Below are 19,703 nucleotides of genomic sequence, written 5' to 3' on the forward strand. Positions count from 1 at the left end.
TTTACACTCTGCCGGTAATATTCATGGAGGCCACCATAGTTCTGCGCTTTGGGTAGCTGACTCCTTTGAAAGTTTCATTTGTGGGAGGGTAAAAGCAGTTGTTGCTGAGGATGGGGAGAGGACCCAAGCAGGGGAAAGGAAAGTCTCTGGGGCTGGAAGAGCGAGCCGTTGGTGGCCCCCCCTTGAGGCCCGAAACCCCCTTCCCCCAGCACCAGAGCCTGGGGTTCAGACTGCAGTGGTTGCGGGAAAGCAAGCTAAAGGAGGGGCTAGTGCCCCCGGGCCCTGTGCTTATTGCTTAGAGAGGAAGGGGTACCTCCTTTTCGGCAAATGCAATAGTTGCGAATTTGCATTTATACAAAAGGGTGTGCTGACGGCGAGGCGAACATTTTGATTTCCTAAACGTCGCACCCCGTCCGTCCCTTAACTAGCACGAGCCCCTGGTTTTCGTCCAGCGGACCTGGGGTCCCAAGCCGGGAGGAAAACGGGTGCAGCAGAACCCCGTCGCCTCCGCAACCCCCGCACGTCCCGCAGCCCTGGAGAGCCCGCGGACACGGCGTCGTCCCCGGGGCGGAGGGCGGAGGACTTGGAGGGCGGAGCCTCAGCGCGCCCGCCCCGCCCCCGCCTCGCAAGCCCCGCCGGCCAGGCGCGCGCACCGTGCGCGTGCCCTGGGCCCGGCGGCGGCGGCGGCGGCGTGCGAGGGCCGCGCGTGCGCGCTGCGGCGGGGCGAGGGGCGGCGCGGGCGCGAGTCTGTCAGTGACAGCGGGAGGGGGAGGGGGAGAGGGCCGGAGATGGTGGCGGCCGCGGCGGAGGCGGCGGCGGCTGTGGCTGTGGCGGCTCTTCCGACATGAGGCAGCGGCAGCGCGGGGCACGGCGGCGGCCGCGGCCGCGGCGGCGTCGCTAGTTCGGGAGGCCGCCCCGGGCGTGGGCGGGCGGGCGTCCCGGCTCGGCGTCGCAGGAGCGGGCTCTGCCGCAGCGCCGCGCAGGGCGGCCGGCTGAGGGGCCCGCGCCCGCCGCGCCCTGCGCTCGGCGCCCGGCGTCTCTGGGGCGCTGGGCATCCCCGCCCGCTGGGCCGGCCCCGGAGGCCGGGAGCAGGCCCCGCTAGACGGGCCGCGCCGACGGGGGACGGCCGCAGCGCCGCGGGCTCGCAGCCGGCCCGCAGCCTCCCGCGGGGCCGCCGGCCTTTGACGCAGGGGAGGCGCCGCGCCGCGCGGCATGAGGGGCCCGCCGCCGCCGCCGCCGGCGGGAGAGCGGCGCGGGCGAGAGCGGCCGGCGGCGTGAGAGGGCTCGGCAGGACTCGCGTCCGGGGCCGCGGCGGTCGGAGCAGGCGAGTGCGCGGGGCGGGCGGCGCGGGGGGCTCGGGGGGCGCCGCCGCCCCGCCGGCCCGGGGCTGCCGGGTCCTCCCCGAGTGTTGCGGGCAGCCTCGGGGCGGGACGGTGCGAGCCCCGGTTAGACGTTAGCCGCAGTTTTTGTGAGCATATGGTGCCTCTCCGAGGAGACCGCCGGGGCCACCACCGAGCACGCTGGCAGAGCTCGTGGCCTTCAGGGGAGTGTGTGCCTGTGTAGGGATAAATGCCGGTGTAACTCTGGTCGTCTCGCCGACAGGTACCCGTGACCCCGGCCGGGAAGGTCCTGAGCGCTCGGCAACATGGCTTCCCCGCCCCACCAGCAGCTGCTGCAGCACCACAGCACGGAGGTGAGCTGTGACTCCAGCGGAGACAGCAACAGCGTGAGGGTCAAAATCAACCCCAAGCAGCTGTCCTCCAACAGCCACCCCAAGCACTGCAAGTACAGCATCTCCTCCAGCTGTAGCAGCTCTGGGGACTCGGCGGGCGTCCCCCGGAGAGTGGGCGCTGGAGGCCGCCTGCGCAGGCAGAAGAAGCTGCCCCAGCTGTTCGAGAGGGCCTCCAGCCGGTGGTGGGACCCCAAGTTCGACTCGGTGAACCTGGAGGAGGCTTGCATGGAGCGCTGCTTCCCGCAGACCCGGCGCCGCTTCCGGTATGCGCTCTTCTACATCGGCTTCGCCTGCCTTCTGTGGAGCATCTATTTTGGGGTCCACATGCGGTCCCGACTGATTGTCATGGTAGCCCCTGCTCTGTGCTTCCTCGTCGTGTGTGGGGGCTTTTTTCTGTTTACCTTCACCAAGGTGTATGCCCGGCATTACGTGTGGACCTCTCTGGTTCTCACCCTCCTGGTGTTTGCCCTGACCCTGGCTGCCCAGTTTCAGGTTCTGACGCCTCTCTCAGGACGTGTTGACAGCTCCAATCACACCCTCGCCACCAAGACCACGGACACTTGTTTGTCTCAAGTGGGGAGCTTTTCCATGTGCATCGAAGTGCTCTTTTTGCTCTACACCGTCATGCACTTACCTTTGTACTTGAGCTTGTGTTTGGGAGTGGCCTATTCTGTTCTCTTTGAGACCTTTGGCTATCACTTCCGAGACAAAGACTGCTTTCCCCCACCCGAAGCAGGGGCCCCACACTGGGAGCTGCTGAGCAGAGCCCTGCTCCACGTCTGCATTCACGCCATTGGGATCCACCTCTTTATCATGTCCCAGGTGAGATCCAGGAGCACCTTTCTCAAGGTGGGACAGTCAATTATGCACGGAAAGGATCTGGAAGTGGAAAAAGCCCTGAAAGAGAGGATGATTCATTCTGTGATGCCAAGAATCATAGCTGATGACTTGATGAAACAGGGGGATGAGGAGAGCGAGAATTCTGTCAAAAGGCACGCCACCTCCAGCCCCAAGAACAGGAAGAAAAAGTCTTCCATACAGAAAGCCCCTATAGCGTTCCGCCCTTTTAAAATGCAGCAGATCGATGAAGTCAGTATTTTATTTGCAGATATCGTGGGCTTCACCAAGATGAGTGCCAATAAGTCCGCTCACGCCCTGGTGGGTCTCCTCAACGATCTGTTTGGTCGCTTTGACCGGTTGTGTGAAGAGACCAAGTGTGAGAAAATCAGCACCCTGGGAGACTGCTACTATTGCGTGGCAGGGTGTCCAGAGCCCCGGGCTGACCATGCCTACTGCTGCATTGAGATGGGCTTGGGCATGATCAGAGCCATCGAGCAGTTCTGCCAGGAGAAGAAAGAGATGGTGAACATGCGTGTCGGGGTTCACACGGGGACCGTCTTGTGTGGCATTTTGGGCATGAGGAGGTTCAAATTCGATGTGTGGTCCAATGATGTGAACTTGGCCAATCTCATGGAGCAGCTGGGAGTTGCTGGCAAGGTTCACATTTCTGAGGCCACTGCAAAATACCTAGATGATCGGTACGAAATGGAAGACGGGAGGGTGACTGAACGGCTTGGCCAGAGCGTTGTTGCTGATCAGCTGAAAGGTATGTGCATTTCTTTCCCTTGTCCTCTTCCTCCCCGGTCCTGTTTGTGTTGGGGAAAATAAAAACCAAACAATCTTTTTCTAGTGTCAGTATCTGGAGGCAGATCAGTTGTCTCAGGACACCTCACCATGGGGGCATCTCAGGGCTGGTGAGACTTTTCCTCTGGTGAGTCAGATATCACAGATCTGTTCACACTGTGGCAGTGCTGACCTAGATGAGACCTTTAGGAGGAAGGACAACTTTGGAAATGGGTATCCTGCCAGTCAGCTGTTACTGTTTCTGAAATTGTGCGGGCAGGTCCTATGAGTGTAAGAGGCTCTCGGAACCCTAAAGCAGACCGAACTTGGAAGTACTTTAACAGATTGTCTATGTTCATTGATTGCCTCCCAGTCCCTTCAAAACGTGTAAGATGTGAAGAATAAAACCTTTCTCGCCTTGAGGCCTCACTTTGCTGGAATAAGGAAGTTGGCCTAGCCCTGCATGACTCTTGAGAATTAGATAGAATTATATACCCGCCCCCCCCCCCCCCCAAGTGCACACTGCTTTTGCCTTAGTCTCATTTTAAAAAATGTATTTTCACCCTTCAACTTTCATTTTGATCATGGTGTTTGTCTTACCATATAGACCACAGCGTTTTACAAATACGCACAGAGCAGTGTTTAGAACCCTGCCATCCCCAACCCCTCCCGATTTGTACCTGGTCCCTGTCTCTGTCTGAAGCTTTTACTGCTATACTTGTTATTTTCAATGGGCTTTTTAATTTTTATTATCTTCACATAGGACAAAAATTTTGTTTACACCTGGGAAGTGATTTATAAGCAAGTGGGACCGAAAGTGAGGATTCGAAACACCTAACTCCCACATCCACCTCCCTTTTTTATTTATTTCTTTTTTTTAATTTAATTTAATTTAATTTAATTTTTTTTTAATTTTTTTTTTAACGTTTATTTATTTTTGAGACAGAGAGAGACAGAGCATGAACGGGGGAGGGTCAGAGAGAGTGGGAGACACAGAATCCGAAACAGGCTCCAGGCTCTGAGCGGTCAGCACAGAGCCCGACACGGGGCTCGAACTCACGGACCGCGAGATCGTGACCTGAGCTGAAGTCGGACGCTTAGCCGACTGAGCCACCCAGGCGCCCCCACCTCCCTTTTTTAAACAGTCTTTATGTTTTACTAAGATCTCTGGGCTGTGGAGAACCTGTATTTTGGAAGTATGTGGAGAAAATAACATTGATTTTTTAAAAGCCGAAACGTGTAAAGCTTCTTGTGTTGTGATGCCCACACGTTGCGTGATCACGCAGTAAAAAGCTCCAGGAAAGAGTCCTTGGGAGATGTAACAGCTCAAGTCAGAGATGGGAGAAGTAATAGTGTCAATCAGAGACAGTAGGTGGTTTTCTTTCTCTGCTTGTGATTAGAGTTCTCCATGTCATTCCCTTGTAAACTGGCAAGAGTGCTTTATCCTTCTGACTTTTCTTTATTCTATTAATTTTGTAGGAGTTGAAGAATTTATTGGTATATTAGAGAAATATTTTCACCTGATGATTCCCTCTTGTCTAGAGAGCTCTCAATGTTACCTACACTGATGAGATTAGATCCTACTTTTCACAGTTTACCTGAGAGATTCTGCCATGGCAGTTGTCTTTCCCTGTAGGAGAGGGATTCCCGCTCTCAGAGTCTAAAGATGCCGGTGGAGTGCGGTGTGGATGTAATCCCTGCTCGACACTTGGACATCTTTAGGGTCTGAGTGTTGCAGGCTCTGTCCTCTGGGGCTGTGGGACAGATTCCAGGGAATGGAGTTGTGCTGTACAACATTATGAAAACGATAGCAGTTTTGTAAGTGGTAGTTTGAACAGTGTTATTACTTAAATATCAAAAATAAAAACAGATGTCATCATTAAGTGTGTCTGGAAGCCGCCAAGTCTTTGACTTTTTGGCAGTACTCATTTTTGTTAATTTATGGGTAATTTTATTTTCAATTTATAAGTCAAGGGTCTCAAAAAATGGTAGAATGGGTTTCTTGAATTTTTTTAACTTCAAATAGTGTAAATTTGGTAAATTAATTTTTTTCTTTCAATTTCTGTACACTGTACATCTATAGGGAAAAGTTTTACTCCTGGATGGGAGGTAGGGAAAGATAGAAGGCTTAGTTAAAACAGTGATATTTTCATATGGTATTCCCTCCTCTAACTGTTTTCCTGAGACCATGATTTTTGTTTTATTCAGCTCATTTTGGAAACCTTTGTGGACAGGACTCCAGTAATATAGGATGTCTACACAACTTCCTGTCTGTTTTTGAAGTTGTAGTGTTCTCCTGTCATTGTACAAATGTGCTAAATTGAGAAGATAGCACGGTTTGTAGAAAACCTTTTTTATATATGAGGTTAAGGTTATATATTTAAAATTTCTATACTTAGCTGACAGGGGAGATACCATGATCATGAAGTTGGTTTTTCCAGGATGAGAGTTACGCATTGCACTCCGGATGTGCTGACCCCTTCGATTTCCGCAAATGTGGGAAACTTGACTGCATAATTTGTGGTAGTGGGGGAGTACGTTCATGCTCTCCTCTTATTTTTAAACAAAATAAAATAAATAAAATACAATTTCTTATTTATTTATTTATTTATTTTTACTTTTATTTATTTTTGAGAGACAGAGAGAGACATAGAGCATGAATGGGGAAGGAGCAGAGAGAGGGGGAGACACAGCACTTGGAGCAGGCTCCAGGCTCTGAGCTGTCAGCACAGAGCCCGAGGTGGGACTCGAAACCGTGAGCCGAGAGATCATGACCTGAGCCAAAGTCAGACGCTTAACCGACTGAGCCATCCAGGCACCCCAAATACAATTTCTTTTAGCCTGTCTTGTAGTTTGTGGCAGATATTTTCTCTACAATGTTGGGCATTAACCTTTACCTCTGCTCCCCTGTTTTTATAATGGGGTTAAAAATACCCAGTAGAGGATTCTGTAGAAATGAACATCGGTGAATGGGGCACTCCAAAACTAGCAGTGTGAAAAGTAGCTACTGGTCTGTAATTTATCTGAAAGGGTTTGTGGAAGGGTGGACTTTGATTATTTCTGCATATCCACTCCTTGAAACTCTTTGTGCTCTTACGTCCCATGCTGTGGATGCACAGATGGAGTCACGATAGTTCCTGACCTCAGGAAGCTTACAGTTCTAAATATAGAGTGTGCACTATATGGAGGTGTACCTACTGAGGTGGGGCTTGAGACCGAGCGGTGGCTCTCCAGGTGGATAAAAGAACATTCGGTGGAGTGGGAGTGGCATGGGCAAAGGCTTAGGATTGTGTTTCTTGGTGGGTTGAGCGTTTGTAAGTACAGCAGTTCGTTAGGACAAGGAAGGCTTTGGGTCACATGGGAAGGAATGTGTATTCGATCCTGTAGGTCAAGGGGAGCCACTGATAGGCTTTAGGTAGGAGGTTTAGGTGATCTAATTTGCAAGTTTAGAAAGCTTACTCTTTCAGTTCTAGGGAATATAGGTTAGAAGGTATGAGATGGGAGATTACGGCGTTGTTTCAGTAAGTCCCAGGCAGGGTGGATAGTAGCCTTAACCAAGGTAGTGACAGTGGCAATGGAGGTGGTGAACAGTTATGTTCAGTAATAGGATGAACTTGGTAGAACATTTTAAACAGACAATTTAGGAGATGAGAGTCTGGATTATTTGAATGGGAAGTGGCCTTTCAGGTTTCTGGAGTTGACCTGGAGACTGTTTGGAGTCAGAAATGAGTGAGACCTTTGAAGTTTCTGTGGAATGAATGGAGAATGAAAAATTGAGTTGTAGAATACGAAACAGGCCAGGAATCCCTGGCATGTTCATTCATTCAACAAATAAGTTATTTTGTGCTGGGCACAGTTCTAGGTGCTGGGGATACAGCAGTGAACAAAACAGACAAAAATTCCTGCCCTCCTGGTGCTTCTGTTCTAACGGGGCAGTCAGACAGTAAGCAAATAAGTAAAACATTTCTTTCGTGTTAAGTTTTAAGGAAAACACATAAAGTGAAAAGGAGGATATGGGGTGTGTGTGTGTGTGTGTGTGTGTGTGTGTGTGTGTACTTTTAGACAGGGTGGCCAGTCACTGAGAGAGAAGGTTGAAAGAATTTTCAGCACAGGAATAGGATTTTGGAAATGATCCAAAAAGTGAGAGACGGTTATTATTCAAGACAAGATGAAATAGTGTGGTACAAAGTGACAGGAAGATGCATCCTTTCACACCATCTGGGACAAACCACTGGGCCCAAAGGGGTGCTGGCTGTTCTGTTCTGCCGAGGGCCACGAGCCAAAAGGATGAGGAGGATTGATTATCTGGAACTGCTGTTTTTTCCTGTCATAGAGAATCACAAATACAGAAGGTGAAACTGTCAGAAGATGTCTACACAATGTCTGATTTTCCCTTCTTAAATATTAGGAAGATAAAACAGGGCGCTCAGTCCTCCAGATTGACAGATCGTGTTTTTACAAAGGGAGTGTCCGGTAGCTTTCACGTGGTTAGATGCAGAAGTAAAACAAGACTTTCCTCCCAAGCCAACTTTCGAGGCTCATGGAGCAGCTGGGGGAGAGATCTGTTGATGAGCATTCGAGCAGATAATTCCCCACTGGCGCCAGTGACCAAGACCTTCCCCAAGTGCTAATAGGTAGCACTTCCGAAGAGTTCTTGTCTGGCCTCCTGCTGGGGCCATTCCTCAAATTGATGGGGGAGGGGTGGCGCTGAGGCACTCTGCTTTTAGCCTTTGCCCACGGCTAGCCCACACTGGCAGTCTGGGCCCCTAGCTCCCTGCCCACTGGCATGTAAGAGCCAGGTGCCAGTTTTAGGTGCAGTTTGCTTGCTCAGGTGCACTGCTTGTTTTGCCTGACAGCTTGGACAGCTTGTTCCCACCTCAGCTCGCACCCTTGCTACTTGTAGAGCTAGCCTGGAGCTGACAGCTCAGTGCCTACTCTTAAGTCACGTCCACGAGAAAGCCTGTGCTCACCTGCACCCTGGAGCGGGCTGTCTTGTGCGCGTTGAAACGTAGGCTCTTGGATAGCAAGTGGCAGAGATAAGATGGAGCAGAAAATTTGGCTTGACATCCAGGATTGGAGGCAACCAACACCTGTGGAGTTGATGCTCAGGCAGCCCCCGGTGACAATTTATTCAGGCTCCTTCAGGCCAAATTTTGTGCATTCCAGCAAAGAGCACACAGCTGTTAATTCTGAGGACCAGCTTTTGAACAGAATTAGCCTTTGGCAAAGAAAGTTAAGGATATGGTTTGGTGAATGGTAGGTGGAATGAAGAAGGAAGGAGGGTAATCTTTTCAGATAGAATGAACTAAGGGGAAAATTAAAAGCAAGCAAATAGCATAAGTGAAGAAATTTCAGAGTTCTCTACTAGCCAGCCTGGTTCAAATAATGATTGTGTTTCTACCTACTGGTCAAGGTCACCTGTGTATTTTTCTGTGGAAGAATAATTACAGCAGTGAAAGAAAACAGTGAATTTCCTATCATGTGTGCATGTGCCTAAATTTTCCTCTTTTGGTTGGTGAGTTCACTATCAGTATTTCTGTTGGGATTTTTATAAGACAGTGACCATTAATCATTAGAATTCCACAGGTCCCCTCTCCTGGTGGTGATAAGAGTCTGCTGACCATGAAAAGAGCCAGACTGAGAGGCTCCTCATCCATGTGACTCATGGCATCATTTGTACTTTGCGTATGAGACACTTAAAGACCTTTCTTCCCCAGCAGGAACTAGCATCCTTGGAGGGAATTTTATCAGGAGGTGAGAATTTTTCAAAAAGGAAGGGCACTGCCACGTGAGTTCTAGACTGGCCAGGCTAAGATGTTAATGCAGAAGGTGAGGGAACCGAGTGCCTCCCAGATTCACTGGGACTACCACAGACAGAGGAATGGGCCAAGGGCAAGGGTGGTCTTCCCCTAGGAAGGCTGGATAAGGCAATGACATTCGTCAGTCTTATTCATGCCCTGGTAGACTGTACCAGCCAAGCCAACCTGTGGCCAACCTTGGGTCAGCTTTAGCGAAATTGTACTTTGTAAAACTCGGTTGGTCTTGTAAATCAGGTTTTTGTTGTTTTCTCCAACATTTGCTGTATTATGCTCGTAAGAAAATGCCTCGCATGCTCTGCTGAGGTAAGGAGAGAGCTTATGTCCTTAGAAGAGGCTGGAAGGTCAGTCCCCCAAAGACTGGTGCTGATAGTGGCAGTAGCAGAACCTGAAAGGGAGTGAGGGAGAGGAGCAGCTTTGCTAGGGGGGTGGGCTCTGGGACTGCGACGAGCAGGATCTGCTGTAACCACCTTATGAGCCTGTCAGCCCATCGTTTGGTTGCAGGACCCTCTACACCCCTAAAAATTACTGGAGAAACTAAAGAGGGCTTGTTTATGCGCCTTATTGATATTTATCATATTAGAAATTGAAACACACTGAGATGTTTAAGAGAACCTTCCCTTAATTCAAAACACTAATCCATTATACCCATCGTATGTTAATATAAATAACATTTTTATAAAACCAGTTGTAGTTCAGGTCTCCTGGGTGGCTCAGTCGGTTAAGTGTTGGACTCTTGATTGTGGTTTACGTTGTGTTCTCATGGTTTCGCGAGTTTGAGCCACATGTTGGGCTCTGTGCACTGAATGCGGGGAACCTGCTTGGGATTCTCCCTTTGTCCTCTCTCTGCCCCCTGAGCGATTCAAGGAAAGGACTTGTTAGCATAGTGCATAGTGACTCTCGTCCTACTCTGTCTCTCTCTAAATAAGTAAACTTAAAAAAAAAAAATTACGTGTTCAAAAATAGAACTTTTAAAAAATTTTTATTTTAAATTTCAGTATAGTTAACGTACCATGTTTTTTTACTTTGGGACCTACATTATAGTGATCCAACAATTTAACTATATTTTCAAAGTCAGAGAAATTTGGTGAGAAGAGTGGTAGTTTTACATTTTTGCCATTAAGAAATGTCTAGGTTAGGGGCGCCTGGGTGGCTCAGTCTGTTAAGCATCCGACTTTGGCTCGGGTCATGGTCTCACGGTCCGTGAGTTCAAGCCCCACGTCAGGCTCTGTGCTGACAGCTTGGAGCCTGGAGCCTGCTTCAGATTCTGTGTCTCCCTCTCTATCTGCCCCTCCCCTGTTCATGGTCTGTCTCTGTCTCAAAAATAAATAAACATTAAAAAAAATTAAAAAAAAAAAAAAAAAAGAAATGTCCAGGTTAATAAGAAACTGCTGACGTAAAAAAAAACTGTTAAAATACACATTAAAAATTTACCAGTTTAACCATTTTTAAGTGCGTCAGCTGGATTGTCTTAACTACTTTAGCATTGGTTTGCAGTAAGTTGGAGAAAGTGTAGAAAGTCTGACTTCACGGAGATACCTAGTTGGGTAACAGAGGAAGATTTTAATAGCCTTTTTAGGTAATTGTGGATATTTTTCTTTGACTCTGCACCAACACCCAATAAGTGGTTGTTTCTTAAAGGTTAGTTACAAAATGGAATCTGAAATCCTATTGGTCAGTGTTTTGGTGTGCTCTTAAAACCTCATTTTTTTTTTTCTTTTTTAAGTAGGCTCTACACCCAACGTGGGGCTTGACCTCACGACCTTGAGATTGAGGGTCACACGTTCTACTGACTGAGCTAGCCAGGTGCCCCGAGACCCCACTTATTTTGGAATGAATATTTACCCAGGCATGATTTTGTAACATAATGCATTGGTCATTTGGAAAATATTGGTTTTTTGAGTTACTCAGGTCTTCCAAATGTTGGCCTAGGCAAAGTCTTTAAATACGGGAAGGTGCTGACTTCCCAGTGTCAGAGAGGAGCTTTCTAGTCCTCGTTTTCACTTGAAAGTTTGAATTTTGTCACCAGCAGCAAATACTGTCAGCTGTTTTCCTTGAAGCGACAGACTCATTTTGTTCATTTTTCAGGAACAGTCTGCTAGATACGCTAGTCTGAGTGACCACAGTTTATAGGTCAAGTAGAAATGACGTTCCATCCAAAAAGCAGCCCAGGCAGCTGCAGGGTGCCCTTCTTGACGCCGTTGCACTTGTGTGTGCCGCGGCGGTGCTGTGGCCACGCGTCCCGTTTTGTCAGTCCTGCAAGGTTGAGATTTAACACAATTCTGCATTTTTACTGCATCATCAAAGGACCTTCTTAGGTGAAACCGAGTAGTTTTCCCCCCTTGTTCGAGTGCGTGGTAGTAAAGACCACACTGGCACCATGCACGGTCTGGTACGGCTGCCTTGAGTCCCCACGGTTTCACCCACAATTGCTTTTGTGCCATCGGTGCCAGTGCCGACACTGAAAAAGGCAAATGAAGTACTGGTTTTGTTATGGGAATAGTTTTGACCCCACAGGTGCCCTGCAAAGGTTTCAGAGACCTCTGGGGGTGTGCAGAAACACTTTGGGAACTGCTTCCCTAAGCTGTAAGATAGGAAACCTGAGGATTTTGTACGTGCTACCCAAACACGTACACGTGTTCTCATGCGTGTGCAACCACTCAGACTGGAATTGTGGTAAATGTGGCACGTTTATTGTGAGAGGACCAAATGACTTTAGTTCATACCTTGATGTTTTTCTCAAAAAAATCCTCTGTGACTCTGACACATTTTTGTTGCTGGCATTTTAGGGCTCACGATGAAGACCATCGGCTTTGTTTTTGGTCTTTCAACTTTTTTTGTGGGGCTTCCTTACCCTTTGGCAGTATAGTATACTGGGTGATTGTGTAGATTTTGGTTTCTGACCTTTTTGCATTCAGTTCTCAGTTTTGTGATTTCTGAACTGAGGAACCTTGGGCAAGCTGTGTAGGGACTCCAATTTGCAGGAGTGCTGCTACCTCTGTCGGAGGGTTATTGGGAGAATCAAAGGAGCTGATTCAAGGAAAGCACTTGTTAGCACAGTGACTCTCACACAATCACAACAACCGTTCAGGAAATAATAACCAACTCCTCTGCCTGCGTGAGTCACATTTTATACTGTACTCAAGGGTGTTTCTTTTTTCCTACACTCTGTTTGGTGCACATCTTGTATAATTTGGTACTGAAACCCAAAACACACGAGGGACTGGGATTGTGTCGGTTTCTTGAATTCAAAAGGGCAAGTGTCCAAAATACAAAACACTGATAGCTTGCCCTCGTTAAACTGTAGCTGCCAAGTTTGGCAACTTCGTTACTGAAAACCCCAGGGCTTTCAGGCGGTGTTGTTCTTGGGCTGCTTCTGGTCCCCAGAGTTTAGGGGTACTTAAGATGATGTGGCCCTTGATAGTTGAGGAATTATGGGGAAATCTTCAGCTGTGTGACTCTGGAGATAGTGGCTGAAGTTTGAACTGGAGGTTATTCAGGTCTCCCATATTCTACTATAAACTCATGTAGTTATTCAGTAAATATCAATTGAGTTCCTGGACCAGGTTCTGCAGATAGAGCCCTCTGCTCTCTCCGGGGACGCAGCCTAAAAGGGAAAGTAGACGTTAATCGAATTATCACCTGAGCAGATATACGCTGGACTTACTTATCGAGTTACGAATGGGGCTGAGAAGTCCGGACACTTACATTTCCGTCGTGTGGGTGAGGGAGCCGAAGCACAGAGATGAAGTAATGTGGGGTAGCCACACAGCTAGAACGAGCTGCTAAGTGGTGGAGCCGGTGTTGTGACCCAAAGGGCTGTATTGAAAAACACTAGTGCCCACTTGGTAGGGTTGTGGTGAGCAGTGACGGACACGATGATGTTGAAAAAAGTACTTGGCACCTGGTGATGCTCAGCAGAGATTACATACGTTAGCTGGTGAAAGTGGGGGTAATTTTCTTAGGGGGAGCAACGGCAGAAAAACAACCGTACCTTTGTGTGGCCCTTCCCAGTTCCCAGTGTTCCCATGTACGTTGTTATCTTAACTGCCACGAAATCTTCATATCATGGGAACTGCGTATGTTTACTGGTTTATATTTTATTTGCTTCCTTCTTTCCCATGATGGAGTTTTCAGACTGAGTTGGTTTCTTAACATCTTCCAAAGGTGACCAGTGGCTTATTTCAAGAATCCCTATACATTTTTAGGTTGTAGCTTTTTTGATATATTTCACTCTGTTGCAGAGATCATTTTTGATGCTCAAATTGTCCCATCTTGGGCCCATGGGAGCCCTTTCAAGTTGCCTCTGAATCCTTTTCATACGACCCAGTAGTCTTTGATAGGTTTCTTACACGTTTAGTAACATTTTTAAGGAGTAGAGAAATTATAGGTGCTGAAATCTCATTAATTCGTGTGTCTTACAGGTTTATTCTGACAGACTGAGCTAACGTTTTCCCTCTCCTTTTTTGAAAAGAAAATTAATAGTATATATGTGTTTATATGAAGAAACAGCACTGAAGAAGAAATGGTTCATGCTGCCTCAAGCTCTTTGGAAGCTTTAATTTGCATTCTCACAATTGAGAATTATACACCAATGCAGCATTTCTTTGTACTGTATCCTCCCACTAAATGCCTGTCGAGGATCAGGTGCCTGTGAATGTGGATAAGTAGAGATAAAGGAATCCTAAACCAAAAGGTAGACTGTTTGCAAACTGAAGAGTGCCCCCAGCCCAGCAAGCTCCAGCCCCCAGCACAGCTGTGGAAGGTTCCAGAAGGCCCAACTCTAGGCATTCCCTTCATGGGAACCTTGTTCTTTTAAAAAACGTTTTTTAAAATGTTTATTTATTTTTGACAGAAAGAGAGCACAAGTAGGGGAGGGCAGAGAGAGAGGGAGACACAGAATCCAAAGCAGGTTCTGGGCTCTGAGCTGTCCACACAGAGCCTGATGAGGGGCTTGAACTCATGAACCATGAGCTCATGACCTGAGTCAAAGTCCAACACTTAACCAACTGAGCCACCCAGGCGCCCCGGAACCTTGTTCTGAATAGTGCTTCCTGGAATTACTGCCCTGCCATTCCCCTATCTTGCATTATGTGTATTTGACTGACTGACTTACTTACCCACTTATTTATTTATTTATTTATTTATTTATTTATTTATTTATGATCTGTTTTCATCCTACTAGAATGTGTTGAGAGCAGGATTTTCCCCATGTTTTATTTTTTTTTTCTTTAAAAAATTTTTTTTGTAAACGTTTATTTTTGAGAGACAGAGAGAGAGTGCAAGGGGATGGTGCTGAAAGAGAGGGAGACACAGAATCTGAAGCAAGCTCCAGGCTCTGAGCTGTCAGCACAGAGCCTGACGTGGGGGTCAAACTCATGAACCGGGAGATGTTTTATTTTCTACTGTATTCCCAGCCCTGGGAACATAGCCTGGCGTATAGTAGATGCTCAATAATATTTGTTATTGACTGACAATGAATGAATGAATGAATGAATGAATGAATGAAAACTACAACTACTTATGCTCTGCATGTGGGCACTCTCTTGTGTGCGAAACCCCAGACATCCACACAGAACAGAACAGAATGTAGAGGGAAGGCAGTGACTGCTTTTTAAGGAATGGCTGAGTGGTTTATGAAATAGAGGCACAGGTAGAGTCTTGAAAGGACCTAGGCAAGGAGACAGAGGGAGAGCTGCCCATGCACAGGGCAGGGCCTGGGAATGTGACCCAGGGTGCTGGGAGAGCAGTCTCAGGACTGAGGGCTCCAGGGTGCTGGCAGCAAGGCTGCTGGGTAGGGCAGCTGGGCCGTAGGGCAGGAACTCAGGTCACTGAAACCCCAGTGTTTATTTAGGGCCCAGGAAATGTGGGGTTGAATGGCTTAGTTTAGGCAATCATTTTTAAGCTTTTTAAAATGGAGATTTCAAGAAGTGTATTTATCTTTAATAATACTGTAGCTGTTTATAATTCTTATTTGATTATCATGTATGCACATGAAAAACCACCATATCCTTCTTTTGGCAAAGCTCCAGGACAGTCTTTGTGCATAATTTCCAGGATTTTTATGTAATGCTATTAAATTCATTTTTTTTCCTTCCCCAGAAAAATGTGCTACTGAAAGCAGCTTTTGAATCATTTTATATTCATGTTTGAATTGTTTGGGAAATATTAACTTCAGCTTTTTGCCACTTAGTTTGTAGAGAGGAAGAAAACCCATATGCATGTGATTTATTTTCTTGTATATGGATATTAAAATACAATAAACCATTAAGGCTTTGACATTTTAAGTAAAATAGTCTATTGCTCATTGGTTCAGTGAGTTTTACCCTATTGAGTGTTAACATTCAAAGTGTGGATTGCATTGTATTCTGTAATTTCATACTAAGTTCTTTTCCCCATGAGAAAATGCTTCTTACGGTCATTAATGTTAATTTTTGTTTTGTGAATGAGCTGTCTAAAATTGGGGGGAATTAACTTTTCGTCTTAAGATATTTTTCTCCACTAACTAAATACTTTCTTGTTCTGTTTCCTCATATTTGTCAAACATGAAATTTGAACTAGAACCCCACCATTCGCTCAGAGAACCTCAGCTTCTCACATGATTGGGAAATAGTACTCATTCTTAATTCGAAGACGTTTCTTCTTCATCCATTTGTTGAAACTATGAGCCCTCATTTAGACAAATCTAGCATACGGAAACTCAAATTTACAGAACCGCTAAATTGCAGGGCAGGTGTGAGAGTCTAGAGGATTCTTTACTTGCTTTACATATAAAGTTGAGTTACAGGAGTATAATTTACATGTGGGTTTTTTGAATCACATTACTTATATAACAAACAGAAAGCAGAATATCATCATGAGAGGAACCCCACTTGATTGTGAAAACTTGACAAACCCTTTTGAAATGGCTTGGAGAAAATGTGCAGTTATTAAATTTTTGAAAAATATGCTTTAATTCCTGTTTGAACATTATTTTGGAGAGAGATTGGAAGGTTAGTTGCCAATAAAATTAACTTCAGTGTTTTGGCAAGTTTTTCCACTAGTAGAACAGCACAAGTATTGAATTTAATAATGTTCTTACTGATTATTCCATTAATAAAAGACTCACTTGCTCCTGATGGTGAGTTCCTTGACCTGCTGACTGTTTATTTAGTGCGCCAGAATTCTATATATTTACTGCTTGTATAGCATGAGTCTAGTAGTCCAAAAATTAATGTACCTAGAAAATGTCTACCTTAGACCTTGTAATTAGAAATTAGAAGCCACCAGTGATAAAAGAAAACCCCTAGATTTAATTATAAGGGATTTATAAAAGATTTTGAATGGTTTTCTTATCCTTTCTTAAGAATAGCAAAGCAGCTCACGGAAAGTAATATAATATTTGCTGTGATGTCTGTGGCTGGTGAAACAAACTGGAAAAGGAAAAACACTCTACTTTGTCCTGACAGACAGTGTTGTCCTTGGGTACATATGTCATCCGACCTGAGAGAGAATTTCACCCCAACAAAGACCCACCTTGTGAAACTGTAGCTTCTCTTAGAGAAAGTGTTATTCACAGCCTGTTGGAGTCACATGTTTTCTAGGACTGAAGTGACTGACTCAGTGTATAAGTAACTGCAGAAGGTCAGAACTCTTACAACGGCCATACAAACAGAAAATTTCTTTTTTTTGTCTCTGACATACATTTCACAGCCGGAATAACTTCATTAACTCTGTGTTCTTTCTGGCTCTTCAAAGAAAACTGTGATCATGAGCACTTTCAGAGCCGATGATTCTAAGATACCAACTTTGTCCCTCTGCCATTTGAAGTTCACATGGAAATGTTTGCTTTAATGGCCCCAGTCATGATGTTACTTTATTTAGTTGCTATTAAATTTCCAATTCCATATACTCCCCTGGAGGTATTCCAGTTTGCACTAAGGTTTCTGTTTCTTTCGGCAGCATTGCAGTGGTGTGTGGAACTTTCCTGAACGAGGAATGTGAACCAGAGTGGATGATTTTAAGTTTTTCTTTTCTTTTTTTAATAACAGCTTTTTTTTTTTCTTGAGATATAATTCACATACCATACAATTTATTCGTTTAAAGCCTATAATTCGGAGATCCTTAGTATATTCACAGATCTGTGCATTAATACAATCAATTTTAAAACATTTTTATCACCCTGAAAAGAAACCCTATGCTCTTCAGCATTCACTCCCCACTTCCACTAAACCCCACTGGCCCCTGGCAGCCAGTCTTCTCCCTCCTGTGTCTGTAGATTGGCTCATTGTGTGCATACCATATGAATGAATCCTACAATATGCAGCCCTGTAGCAGGTGTTAGTGTTTGTCAGCATTTTCATGGTCCTGGAATATTCTACCGTGTGGATAGACCATATTGTATTTGTCCGTTCATCAGTTGATAGAAAAACTCTTCTGTTTTGAAACTGATAGGCTGATTGTTTGAAAATGAGTTGAGAGGATTAAAAAAAAATCTCTTATTATTTAATAACATACCTTGACCAAATTAAGTCTTTCTATTTTCACTGATGTTTATAAGTTTTCCTGGAAGGCATAATTAGATGAGATTGGATGCTGAATTGTAATTTAATATAAATGTTTCACACAGTTTTGTTTTAAAACAGCTATCCTCCTTTCTAAGCTTGATCCAGGCTGATAAAATATTAAATTCTCTGATCCTTTCCTTTCCTCCTATCCAGATCCCTAGCAGACAGCTTTAGGGGAAGCATATGGTTGAATATGAAACCAGCCTCGTTGGGCATGTTGTTAGATATAGGTATCAGAGCAAGTCTTTCTGGATGGTCAGGTTTTTCCGAAGAGCTGAGGATTTTCTCCTTTGGTCAATCAGACTTCTCCTCTTTAAACCTGATTGAACATTTGGTTTTACATTTCTGAAATGTATAAAAATACTTTCTTACCTTGATAAAAATGAAATATGTCAAATAAAACTTAATTTTCTTGATGACTTATTTTTATTACCTGTTATTCAGCTTTTAGTGATATAGCAATTTCCCTATAAAAATAGGGATTTTTGCTTTATTTTAGATAAACTGAGATTGCTCTATTTTTCTAGTTCTTATGTTTCAAAATAATTTTTTTGCTTGCTTCCTTACTGTCAGTAGCCATTAGTGTAGTATGCCTTTCGGTAACAGCTTTGCTTCTGTTTTTTACTTTATTACATAAACCCAAATAACCAAGCTTATTAACCCCACAGATACAGTTTGATTAAAAGGACTAAGAATTAGGTCTCCATGAAATTTTTTGGTTGTCAGCTATATATTCTGAATAAGTTGCTAGGTAGTGAATTCAGGATAAGTAAGATGTTATGACAGTTATTTTTAGCACATTTCTTAAAGGGGAGGAGAAAGGGAGATTTGAATCAAATTTGCGTCTTTGTAAACAGAGCATGTTTTCCACAAGACCCAATTATTTCTTTTGAGCATGCGGAAATAGAAAATGGGAATTACGGTAAGGGTGACTGTATAGAGATTTTTGTGTGTTTTTTAATATACCTGCCAAGGAAGAATAGGCTACATTTCTTCATCTTTTGTTTAAGCTGAAGGCATGCATAGATTTTCATCTCAGGAATTTTAGTAGTCTGGCACTGAGCAATGCTAGCTACTTGTTGTTTTTTATTCTGGGGAGATTTGTTCTTCCTGAAGGGGCTGGCCAGGTGCCACACTGCCCAGTGGGTACTCAGCCGGGTCTATGCTCTGCTCCCCACTGCACAGGTTATGTGGACACATCTGCCAACTCATTGGCCTTGCAGTTTGGTAAGGCTGCTCTTTTAGATTAAAAATTAAAGTGGTTTCGTTTCTTAGGAATATGTATTGTCAGCTCTTAATTCAAAAAAAAAATTTTTTTAATGTTTATTTTTGAGAGAGAGTGAGAGAGACAGAGTGTGAGCAGGGGAGGGGCAGAGAGAGAGGGAGACACAGAATTCGAAGCAGGCTCCAGGCTCTGAGCTGTCAGCACAGAGCCTGATGCGGGGCTCGAGCCTGATGGGGCTCAAACCCGCGAACCGCGAGATCGTGACCTGAGCTGAAGTCTGACGCTTAACTGACTGAGTCACCCGGGTGCCCCTGATTTTTAAAGTAATTAATATGTAGTTACTTAATAAATGGCAGCCTGAGTATTGGTTTTCTCTTGGGGGGATCAAGTTGCCTAATCTGAAGAGTTTCAGTTAAATGAGGGGATTAAATGAGATAATGCATGTAAGAGCACTTGGCACATGCTAGGTGTTTAGCAAATGTTGGCTTTTGCCCTACTTCCTCCCAAACATGTTGTTATTACTTTTTTTTTTTTGAGAGAGAATGCGTGAGTGAGAGAGAACAAGTGGGGGAGGGGTACAGAGAGAGGGGGAAGGAGGATCTCCTGTGGGCTGTCTGCTGTCAGCACAGAGCCCAGTGCAGGCTCAAACTCATGAACAATGAGATCACGACCTGAGCCGAAGTTGGATGCTTAACTGAGCCACCCAGGCACCTCCCAAATGTGTCTTCATCAGCACTGAAACCCATGTAATCAGTGTTCTC

General features: G+C 45.5%; 1 protein-coding gene and 1 non-coding gene across 2 annotated transcripts in view; both read left to right on the plus strand.

Moving 5' to 3' along the window:
* The window catches only part of ADCY9 (adenylate cyclase 9), a 131,518-nt gene that overhangs the window by 9,360 nt on the left and 102,455 nt on the right, over window positions 1-19,703 (plus strand). The window contains exon 2 of the mRNA XM_058711098.1: window positions 1,603-3,338. Coding sequence (XP_058567081.1) covers window positions 1,646-3,338 — 1,693 coding nt within the window. The 5' untranslated portion in view covers window positions 1,603-1,645. The remainder of the gene's footprint in view (window positions 1-1,602; window positions 3,339-19,703) is intronic.
* On the plus strand, window positions 5,747-5,910 carry LOC131501736 (U1 spliceosomal RNA). The gene has a single exon (XR_009256870.1). It is a non-coding gene; the product is annotated as a U1 spliceosomal RNA (small nuclear RNA).

The sequence above is a fragment of the Neofelis nebulosa genome, chromosome 18, assembly GCF_028018385.1.
Source record: "Neofelis nebulosa isolate mNeoNeb1 chromosome 18, mNeoNeb1.pri, whole genome shotgun sequence".
NCBI classification, from domain to species: Eukaryota; Metazoa; Chordata; class Mammalia; order Carnivora; family Felidae; genus Neofelis; species Neofelis nebulosa.